The sequence below is a fragment of the Mustelus asterias genome, chromosome 12 (assembly GCF_964213995.1).
Source record: "Mustelus asterias chromosome 12, sMusAst1.hap1.1, whole genome shotgun sequence".
Taxonomy (NCBI): domain Eukaryota; kingdom Metazoa; phylum Chordata; class Chondrichthyes; order Carcharhiniformes; family Triakidae; genus Mustelus; species Mustelus asterias.
Window position 1 is genome coordinate 58,937,173 of NC_135812.1, and position 12,091 is coordinate 58,949,263.

At 44.0% G+C, this 12,091-nt stretch overlaps 1 protein-coding gene across 5 annotated transcripts in view; it reads left to right on the forward strand.

Annotated features, from left to right (window-relative positions):
* The window catches only part of fbf1 (Fas binding factor 1), a 102,551-nt gene that overhangs the window by 46,667 nt on the left and 43,793 nt on the right, over window positions 1–12,091 (forward strand). For all 5 annotated transcript variants that reach the window (XM_078225297.1, XM_078225298.1, XM_078225294.1 and 2 more), the window contains 4 exons: window positions 559–655; window positions 1,163–1,612; window positions 1,830–1,928; window positions 4,797–4,894. In XM_078225297.1, the coding sequence (XP_078081423.1) occupies window positions 559–655; window positions 1,163–1,612; window positions 1,830–1,928; window positions 4,797–4,894 (744 nt within the window). The remainder of the gene's footprint in view (window positions 1–558; window positions 656–1,162; window positions 1,613–1,829; window positions 1,929–4,796; window positions 4,895–12,091) is intronic.

Genomic DNA, 12,091 nt, shown 5'->3' on the forward strand with positions numbered 1-12,091 from the left:
CATCTTTGGACTGTGGGAGGAAACCGAAGCACCCGGAGGAAACCCACGCAGACACGAGGAGAATGTGCAAACTCCACACAGACAGTGACCCAAGCCGGGAATCGAACCCGGGACCCTGGAGCTGTGAAGCAGCAGTGCTAACCACTGTGCTACCGTGCCACCCAAGTTTGTCAAACACCAATTGTCCTAAACAAATGGCTGTCCTTTACTAGGCCATGTTTGTTTCTTCAATCTGGGATTACTGTTTCTGGAAGCTTCGATGTCTCAACAATGTGTAAACCTGGTAGAAAGTCTCACATTTGCTGCCTCGTTTTAATTTTGTTTTCTTCTTCAGCTACCCAGGCGATTTGTTCCCTGGATGTGAAGGAACCAGGCCCACCCTAGTTGCCTGGAGAAAGTAGGGCATCTTCTTCTATAGTGGCTTTCATTTTGCAATTGAATGACTTCTTAGAATAAGAAATGGGGAAAAGGTGCAATTGAATGTTAGGTGCTGGGTGGGGAGTTCCTGTTAATCAGATGACTGCTATCAGTGACTGACTGTCTTTGGCTCCTGCTCAGAAAAGGAAGACTTTTTGGATGACTTCACCTTCGGTTCCTACCATCCCACTGTGGTCACAACCCCGGAGGATCGTCAGTCCAGACGTCAATCAGTGAGGTACCTCGTTCACCCTGAGGGGACAGATAGGAAGCTTTTTGCTCCTGCCAAAATAAGCAGCAATAATTGCCATTCTGCATCAGTGTGTTGCTCTGCAGCAGTTAATCGGGAATTGCACTGTCTTGATACGAGATTCAGCCATTTCAAAAGCCAGGGCCATTCATTCATCAATGAATAAGTCTTCAACCAAGAGGGTGCAATCACTAGGACCCTGTACGTTTAAACCATGGCAGTAGATATGGTATTCACATGACCACCTCCATCCTATCAAGCCAAGCTTTGTTGTTGATTTGTACGTCAGCACTTCCTTCCACCTATGGGAAGAGTCCCTCTGTTGCTGCATGCCAGGAAAGTTTGGGTTGGGATTGGGATGGGGATGTGTGGTGTTGGGGGAGGTGTGGAATAGGGGGATGGGGATTGAAGTTGCACCGTGCTCTGTTTTACTTGCAATGGTTTTGATGTGTTTGGGTGATTCGTGTTTTAATTGTGACATTTTGCCTTCTACAGATTTAGCCCAGAGGGTGATGGCAGCTCCACAATTGACCAGAAACCCAACGAGGCCACTCCAACATCGACAACCCCAACATTGGCACGTGGGAGTAAGGGTGCTGCTGATTGGCTAGGGCTGAAAGATGACGTAATTCCTGATCTAGATAATCAAACGCCAGCCAAAGATAAGCAGAAAGGGAGCATGTTCTACAAAGCAAAGTCTGAGTCAAATCTTCCAGCCAGCCACAACCAGAGCAAGAGGCCTTACTCAGCAGACCGCCCTCCATCTGCATCAAAAACGATTGACAAGACACTGGTCAGATCTGCACCATCCACATCAAAAGCAGACTTGTCGGGTGTAGGAGAAGACGATTGGCTGAAGGAGGCACTGGCTCGGAAGAAGTCTCGAGCTACAGAATCCCAATCCCAGGCATCGGGTGATGTTGTAGATGCAACGATAAGCTTATGGTAAGCAGCTGATTTTGAGTTAGGAAAACAGAAATATTGCCAACTATGCTGGCAGATTGTTTGATGTGACACCCCAAGGAGCAAGTTCTCCTGCCAGTTAGTAAATGTTAAATGTCTACTGCTGCACGCACATCAATAATATGTAGTAGGTGGATCTTTGAAAGCTTTCTTATTTCCGACACCCATTGAGCTGTTGAAATGTTTTCTTGTTGAACAGCAAAAAGAGTGGATCACCTGGTACACCTGGGCAGAACACAATCACCGCAGTAAAGGAACCTGTAGCTGAGAGTAATCCTGTGGAATCCAGGGACACTGGGTATGTAGAACATATCCAGAACTACCTGAGGGTTTTATTCTTAGAAACAGTGGTAAGACTTAAAAAGCATCTCTTCCTCTAGCTCTGTTTATACACTTGTACAGTATTGAACCAGTTCAAGTTGTGTGTCTCTGTGTGCATGTGCACATGCTGTATGCTATTTATAAACCAGATATAATAGAATCATGAAGACTGGTTAAAGAAGGAGGCTATTTGGCTCATTGTATCTGTGCTACCCCTCTGCAAGAGCAATTTACCTTCTCCCCCCAGGCCTGCAATTATTTTCTCTCAGAAAATGATCAGATTCCCTTCTGAAAGCCACAATTAAATCTACCTCCACCACACTCTCAGGTACTGCTCCCCAGATCTTAATCTCTCACTGTATAAAAAGGTTTTTCTCATGTTGCTGTTGCTACTTTTGCCAATCACCTTAAATTGTTGCCCCCTGATTCTCGATCTTTCCACCTATTGGAGCAGTTTCTCCTGACCTACTCTGCTGAATCCCCTTTCGATTCTGAACACATCTATAAAATCACTTCACAACCTTCTCTGCTTCAAAGAGAACAGCCTCAGCTTCTCCAATCTATCCACATAACTGAAGTTCTTCATCTCCCTCATGATGATGTTCTGCACCCTCCCTAATGCCTTCACCAACTTCCTGAAATGTGGTGCCCAAAAGTGGTAGCAACAGTCAGGTTGAGGCTGAAGCAGTATTTTATACAGGTTTATCATAACTTTCTTGCTTTTGTACTGTATGCCCCTATTTCTAAAGCCCAGAATCCCGTAAACTTTATTAACCACTCTCTCAACCTACCCTGCCACCTTCAGTAAGTGAATAGAAACAGTGTGCAAGGGTACTGGGAAAAGGCAGGCGAATGGCATTAAGTCATGATGCTCATTTGGAGAGCTGATGCAGACACAATGGGCCAAATGGCCTCCTTCTGCACTGTCGCAATTTTGTGATTCTGTGATTCAGTCATTTGTGCACACAAGTCCCTGGGTGCCTCTGCTGCTGCATCCTGTTTAGAATTTTACCTTTATTTTATATTGCCCCTTCCTGTTCTTCCAACCAAAATAAATCAGTTTGCACTTCTCTGCATTAAATTTAATGCAATTTGCTCACCCATTTCACCAGTCTGTCTAATTCCCCTTGAAGTTTAACATGATCTTCCTTGCAGTTTACAATATTTCCAAGTTTTGTGTCATCGACAATTTTGAAATTTGGTGCCGGATGCACCAAAGTCTAGGTCATTAATATATATCAGGAAGAACATAGGTGCTAATATCAAACTCCTGGGATATCCACTATAAACCTTTCTCTAGTCTGAGAAACAACCATTCATACTTCCTGAAATTCAGCCAATTTTGTATCCCTAATACTACAGTCCCTTTTAGAACATAGAACAGTACAGCACAGTACAGTACAGGCCCTTCAGCCCTCAATGTTGTGCCGAGCTTTGTCCGAAACCAAGATCAAGCTATCCCACTCCCTATCATTCTGGTGTGCTCCATGTGCCTATCCAATAATCGCTTGAAAGTTCCTAAAGTGTCCGACTCCACTATCACAGCAGGCAGTCCATTCCACACCCCCAACCACTCTCTGAGTAAAGAACCTACCTCAGACATCCCTCCTATATCTCCCACCATGAACCTTATAGTTATGCCCCCTAGTAACAGCTACATTCACCCGAGGAAATAGTCTCTGAATGTCCACTCTATCTATCCCCCTTATCATCTTGTAAACCTCTATTAAGTCGCCCCTCATCCTCCTCCCCTCCAAAGAGAAAAGCCCCAGCTCCCTCAACCTTTCCTCATAAGACCTCCCCTCCAAACCAGGCAGCATCCCGGTAAATCTCCTCTGCACTCTCTCCAATGCTTCCACATCCTTCTTATAGTGAGGTGACCAGAACTGCACAACAATATTCCAAATGTGGTCTCACCAAGGTCCTGTACAGTTGCAGCATAACCCCACGGCTCTTAAACTCAAACCCCCTGTTAATAAATGCTAACACACTATAGGCCTTCTTCACAGCTCTAGCCACTTGAGTGGCAACCTTCAGAGATCTGTGGATATGAACCCCAAGATCCCTCTGTTCCTCCACATTCCTCAGAACCCTGCCGTTGACCCTGTAATCCGCATTCAAATTTGTCCTACCAAAATGAATCACCTCGCACTTATCAGTGTTAAACCTTTTATTCCATAAGATCTAACTTTGCTCACAAGGCAGTTACGTATCGTTTTTAAAAGCTTTCCCATCATCAAGGTTAAGCTAACTGACCTGTAGTTGCTGAGCTTATCCTTACTATCCTTTGTAACATTTGCAATTCTCCAGTCCTCTGGCACCACACTTGTTGTGGAGATGCCAGAGTTGGACTGGGGTAAACACAGTAAGAAGTCTCACAGCACCAGGTTAAAGTCCAACAGGTTTATTTGGTAGCACAAGCTTCCGGAATATCACTCCTCCTTCAGGTGTATCCAAGGAGGATTGGAAGATTAGGGCCAGTTCCTCTGCAATTTCAACCCTTACTTCCCTCGTTTCCTTTAGTGTATCTTATCCTCTCCTGATGTCTTATTAACTTTTAAGGGCGGGATTTTCCAGCTGCACTTGCCCCAAAGCGGAAAATCCCACCCGAGGTCAGTGGAGCTGTTGTATGGTCCATGTCCCGCCCACAAGAAGTCCTGTGGTGGGTGGGACGGTAATGTTCTGGCCCAAGTCTTTCTGATGCCTCCTCTATCAACTTTTAACCCATCAAATGTTCTATGTTTTTCCCCCTATGACTTGGGCAGCATAATCATCTCTGTGTAAGTGTATGCTCGCATGCTGTATACAACTCCTTTATCCAGTGCTCTTTTCTATCTTTTTCCAGCTCCCCATTTCCGTGGGAGAACACAGGCAGGCAGACCACTCCTCCACTTGTAACCCACACTTGGAAAGACTCTAAAGCAAAACCAGCAGGGATGGTTGGTGAGTTTAAAAAATGGTATCAAGTAATCACTGATAACCTTGCCAGTATGGTATTGAACTCCGAAGTCTAACAGGTCTCCGGTTCAAATCCAGGTCTGTGCTAATTCAGTTGATCTGAGCTGTGGCAGAATTTGTAGCGGTTTAATTGATCTCGTTACTGCTGGATGACGGTTGAATAAAAATTAATTAAGCATTCCATGTGTAGTGACCCTTGTGGGTATGTTACTGGAAAAATCCAGAAATCGTCAGCATAATGAGAATTTGAATTGCATTTTAGTACGTCTGGAAATCTGATATCAGTAAAAGTGAGCAGAAAGCTGTCAGATTGATGTTAAAACTAATGTCTTTTTGGGACTACTGATCGGTCTGCCTTATCTGTGACTCCCATCCTGCTCCATTATGTTTGAATCTTAACTTCCTTCTAAAGGTATCAAGCCATTTAGTATTAAACTAGAAATGGACAATAAATGCTGAATCCTGCTAGTTATGGCCACATCTCAACATCAGATAGGGATTTTGTGTATATGTGCATCCATATTATACATACAATATATATGTAGTGCACCACACAGTTGAATAGCCAGCCAACACTTTCTGCCTGGGTTTATAAAGGAATACTGACCACTGTGGCTGAATCAGATGCTAAGGAGGATTGACATGGTCGATGGAGAGCAGATGTTTCCCCTTGTTGGACATTCTAGATCAAGAGGCCATAATTTTAGGCTAAGGGGTGGCAGAGTTAAAACAGAAATGAGGAGGAATTACTTCATTCAAAGGGTCGTGAATCTTTGGGAAAAGTGCAGTGGATGCTGGAACATTAAACAAATTTAAGGAGGAGAAAGATAAGTTTTTAGTTAGTAGCAGGATGAAGGATTAATGGGGAGCGGGCAGGAAGGTGGAGATGAGGCCGAGATGAGATCATATTGAATGGCGGAGCAGGCTCGAGGGGCCACAGTCACTGGGTCAAAATCCTGGAATTCCCTTCCTAATGGCATTGTGGGTCAACCCACAGCACGTGGACTGCAGTGTTTCAAGAAGGCAGCTCACCACCACCTTCTTAAGGGCAACTGTGGATGGACAATAAAGGCTGGCCAGCCAGTGACACCCATGTCCTCCGAATGAATACAAAAAGAGATCCTACAGCGCTATTCGGAAAAGAGCTGGGTGTTTTTGGCTGATATCATTTATTCAGCTAGCACCAAAAACAGATTAACTGGTCAGCCATCTCATTTTTGTTATTTGTGAGGTCTTGCTGTGTCCAAATTGGCTGCTGAATTTGTCTACAAAATAACAGAACTGCCCTTCAAAAAAATAATTCATTGGATGTGAAATAACTTGTGACATCCCGAGGACATGACAAAGTACCACTAATTTTATTAGCTACCAATTAGAATCAAATAAAATGGATCAGTAAGTGCATTGAGCTATGGAATAAATGTCCTGATATCCTGCTCTTTGGTATTTACTTTTATCTTTTCCTAATAAGATTCAATGTCTTGAATTCATTACTTTTCTTATGAAATGTGTTCACCATCTTTCTTCACTGTATGTTTGAGAATCCTTACAGGACAGAAGAAGGCCATTCAGCCCATTGTAGCCATGCTGGCTCTCCTAAGGAGCAATTCATGTACTGCCACTCCTCTGCCCTCTTCCCACATCCCTGCACATTCCTCCTTTTCAAATATTTAGAAAATGTAGAAACATTTATGACACAAGAGGAAGTCATTCTGCCCGCTCCGTGATGGCTGTTAAACACGTCCCCCCAGCCTAATTCCATTTTCAGCATCTGGTCCATTGCCCTTGACATTACAGGACTTCAGCTGCATAACCAGACACCTTTTAAATTATTGAGGGTTTCAGACAATGAGGTCCAGATCCCCACCATCCTCTGGATGATGAGATCCTTCTACAATCACTTTAAATCTATGCTCCCTTGTCACTGACTTCTCTGTAAAGGGAAATAGGTCCTTCTCATCCGCTCTATACAGACCCCTCACAACTTTGTACACCTCAATCAAATCTATCCTCAGTTTCCTCTGTTCCAAGGAAAACTATCCCTGCCTATCCAATCTTTCCTCATACTGCAGTTTTCCAATTCCAGCAACATCCTCGTAAATCTCTTCTGTACCCTCTCCAGTGCAATAACATCCTTCTTGTATTGAGGTGACCAGAACTGCACAAGTACCTGACCAGCACTCAATTTGTGGCCTAACTTTTTTTTATATAGCTCCAGGATAACCTTCCTGCTTTAATATTCTATACCTCGGCATTCTGTATGCTTTTTTAACCACCTTATCAACCTGCCCTGCTACCTTTAGGGATCTGTGGACAGGCACTGCAAGATCCCTCACTCCCTCTACACTTCTCAATATCCTCTCATTTATTGAGCATTCTTTTGCCTTGACAAATCCATTAGTTCACACTTCTCCCCAGGTTGAATTCCATTTGCCACTTTACTGCCTGCCTAACCAGTCTATTGATATTTTCTTGTAGTGCACAGCCTCCTCACTGTCAATCTTGTGGTCAATTTTGGTGTTGTCTGCAAACTTCTTGATGTTTACATTCAAGTCCAAATCATTATAGAAAAGCAGGAGACCTAATACTGAGCCTTGTGGAACCCTCCTGAAACAGCCTTCCAGTTGCAAAAACCATTAACTATAACCCTTTTTCCTGCCACTGAGCCAATTTTGTATGCAGCTTGCTACATTTCCCTGGATCCTACCAGCTTTTTGTTAACCAGTCTGCCATGTAGGACCTTGTCAAAAGTCTTGCTAAAATCCATATAGACAGCATCCACTGCACTACCCTCATCAATCCACTTGTTACTTCCTCAAAAAATTCAATCAAGTTAGCTGGTCATGGTCTTCCCTTAACAAGTCCGTGCTGGCTAAATTGCTCATCTAAATGACAGTTTATTCTGTCTGTCAGAATTGATTCCAATAAGTTGCTTACTACTGAGATCAGCCTGACTGGCCTGTAATTATTTGGTCTAACTGTCGCTCCATTTTTAAACAAAGGAATAATGTTAGCGGGTCCTCCAATCCTTTGACACTACACCTGCATCTATCCAGTGAGGATGGAAAATGATGGTCAGAGCATCCACAATTTCCCCTCTGGTTTCTTTTAACAGCCCGTGGTACATTACACCCAGTCCTGGTGTTATATCCACTTTCAAGGATGCTAATCCCATTAATACTTCCTCTCTCCCTCTGTTTATAGCATCTGATATTTCAAACTGCTCCTTAACTATGTCTGCACTGTTCCCTAACTTTTATGAATAAAAACACAAAATATCCATTAAGGACCACACCCACATTCTCCAAATAATGGTTACTTTTTCTGTCTCTAATGGGCACTACTCTTTCCTAAGTTATCCTCTTAATGTATTGATCAAACATCTTTGTAGAGTTAGCTGTGGCTTAGTTGGGAACACACTTGCCCTTGGTTCACAAGGTCCTGAATTCACTTTTGAGCACAAAAGCCAATTCTGACACTGCATTGTAAGGGGGCACTGCAGTATCAGATACGTCATCTCTCAGACGCGACATTAAACTGAGGCCCCATCTGCCTGCTTGGGTGGATGTAAAAGATCCCATGACACTGTTTCAAAGAAGAACAGCAGAGTTGTCTGTGGTTTCCTGGCCGATATTTATTGTGTAATCTACACTAGAAACAGATTATCCAGTCATTATGACATTGTTGTTGGTGGGAGTTTGCTGAGTGCAAATTGGCAGACACATTTTCTACATTACAACAGAAGCTGAGCAGACAGATTAGACAAATTAGCATGTGAGTAAAGGGTTGGTTGGAAAAATGGGCTTCATTTTCTTGGGACACTAACACCAGTTTGGGATCAGGAAGGAGCTTGGGACAGGCTCTATTTGGATAAAGATAGGATATGTGTCCGAGCGGGATGAGTAAATAGGGAGGTAGCAAGAACTAACAAGAAGTGGGGAACAAGAAACATTGGAAACCTAAATTCTTCACCGCACGGGACCTTCAACCGGTGCTATACACTAGATACATCGATGACATTTTCTTCCTTTGGACTCATGGTGAACAATCACTGAAACAACTCTATGATGACATCAACAAGTTCCATCCCACCATCAGGCTCACCATAGACTACTCTCCGGAATCGGTTGCATTCTTGGACACGCGCATCTCCATTAAGGACGGTCACCTCAGCACCTCACTGTACCGCAAGCCCACGGATAACCTCACGATGCTCCACTTCTCCAGCTTCCACCCTAAACACGTTAAAGAAGCCATCCCCTACGGACAAGCCCTCCGTATACACAGGATCTGCTCGGATGAGGAGGATCGCAACAGACACCTCCAGACGCTGAAAGATGCCCTCATAAGAACAGGATATGGCGCTAGACTCATTGATCAACAGTTCCAACGCGCCACAGCGAAAAACCGCACCGACCTCCTCAGAAGACAAACACGGGACACAGTGGACAGAGTACCCTTCGTTGTCCAGTACTTCCCCGGAGCGGAGAAGCTACGGCATCTCCTCCGGAGCCTTCAACATGTCATTGATGAAGACGAACATCTCGCCAAGGCCATCCCCACACCCCCACTTCTTGCCTTCAAACAACCGCACAACCTCAAACAGACCATTGTCCGCAGCAAACTACCCAGCCTTCAGGAGAACAGTGACCAAGACACCACACAACCCTGCCACAGCAACCTCTGCAAGACGTGCCGGATCATCGACACAGATGCCATCATCTCACGTGAGAACACCATCCACCAGGTACACGGTACATACTCTTGCAACTCGGCCAACGTTGTCTACCTGATACGCTGCAAGAAAGGATGTCCCGAGGCATGGTACATTGGGGAAACTATGCAGACGCTGCGACAACGGATGAATGAACACCGCTCGACAATCACCAGGCAAGACTGTTCTCTTCCTGTTGGGGAGCACTTCAGCGGTCACGGGCATTCGGCCTCTGATATTCGGGTAAGCGTTCTCCAAGGCGGCCTTCGCGACACACGACAGCGCAGAGTCGCGGAGCAGAAACTGATAGCCAGGTTCCGCACACACAAGGACGGCCTCAACCGGGATATTGGGTTTATGTCACACTATTTCACATAAATATTTCTGCTTTTTTCCTCCTGAGTCTTTATCATGCGATCCTAGAATCAGAATTTATGTCACACTATTTGTAACTCCCACAGTTGCGTGGACCTGCAGAGTTTCACTGGCTGTCTTGTCTGGAGACAATACACATCTTTTTAGCCTGTCTTGATGCTCTCTCCACTCCCATTGTTTTGTTTCTTAAAGACTGGATTAGTTGTAAGTATTCGCATTCCAACCATTATTCATGTAAATTGAGTCTGTGTCTTATAAGTTCTGTTTGTGAACAGAATTCCCACTCACCTGAAGAAGGGGCTCAGAGCCTCGAAAGCTTGTGTGGCTTTTGCTACCAAATAAACCTGTTGGACTTTAACCTGGTGTTAAACTTCTTACTGAACCTAAATGTGAACAGGGCAGGAGAACATAGGAAAGAATAAAGGAAGGGCATTGATAGCAAGTAAATAAATAGAAAGAGGTTTGCATATAAAGTGAAAGAAGCTAAAAGAGTTTAAATGGCTGTACAGCAATAAGCACAGTGTCTGTAATATAACAGGGGAGCTGGAGGCACTTTGTGAGGAACCAGAAATAGTAAGAATTACTAGGAATTACTGAGACATGCCCACAGAAAAATCAGGAGAGGGAATTAAACATTGCAGGGTACAATATATTTAGAAAATATAGGGTGAGAAAATGGGGAGGTGTGGTAGCTGTACTTATTAAGGATGATATAATGACAGTAGTAAAAAGAGACACAGCTATCAGCAAGATAAAAATATAATCTGTGGATTACAAGATAAATGCAGAGCGACAATGTGGGTTCAATTCCATATTGGCTGAGGTTATTCATGAAGGTCCATCTTCTCGCCTGAAGTGTGGTGACCCTCAGGTTAAAATCACCACCAGTCAGCTCTCCCACTTGAAAGGGAGAGCAGCCTATGGTCATCTGGGGAATATGGATCCATCACTCTAAAAGGTGTTGTCTACATGTCATCTAATAGTGGAAGAGAGATGAAGGAAGGAATATGAAGGCAAGTTAGGAAATTGAGTTAAAAACATTGAATAATAATCATGCGGGATTTCAACTACCCTGATATTATTTGGAATGAAGAGGTAGATAAAGGGGCTGAGGGAATGAAGTCCCTTTACTGTGTACGGAATTCCTTTCTAATGCAAAAGTGAAAAGCCTAACAAGATAAAATTCATTATTAGATCCAGCAAGGGGAAATTAACCAGAGCACATACGAGAAGGAAAAGCAGTGGAACAACTTCACATTAGTTTTAAAATTTATTTATTAGTCACAAGTAGGCTTACTTTAACACTGCAATGAAGTTGCAGTGAAAATCCCTTAGTCGCCACACTCCGGCACCTGTTCGGGTACACTGAGGGAGAATTTAGCGTGGTCAATGCACCTAAGCAGCACATCTTTTGGACTGTGGGAGGAAACCGGAGCACCCGGAGGAAACCCACGCAGACATGGGGAGAATGTGCAGACTCCGCACAGACAGTGACCCAAGCCAGGAATCGAACCCATGTCCCTGGCGCTGTGAGGCAGCAGTGCTAGCCACTGTGCCACATGACCATCCATATAATACGCTTTAAAATAAGTATCACCAAAGAGATTGGAGAAAAACTCATTTTGAGGGGCTGAGAATAGAACTTGGCAAAGTAAAATGGGCAACAAGGTTAGCCAACAACTATAGAACATCTATGGGACACATTCAAAACAGTGTTCAACAGAGGGCAGGAAAAATATACTTCGCTAAAAGGAAAGAGCAAATTAAATATGAGTGAGACTCAATGGATGAATAAGGACAAAAGGGAGTGATTGAGGGTTGTGAATGAGTCATGCATTAGCACATAGACATGCATTAGCACATAGCACATCGCTTCTCCGCCTTTTGACTAAGATCAAGTGTAGTTATGCGGATGCTGCGCTTGGTTGAGGTCATTGGGTTGCATTTAAGCTTCATATGTTTCATATGAAGCAATTTTTAAAAGCGGTATCTCGGCCTTTTGGCTGAGATGCAAATGAGTTCAAGCTTTGGAGGAGGAACTCTCCGCCTACTCCAATTAGCTTGGCTCATGCAGATCAGGCCCAAGACAGGGT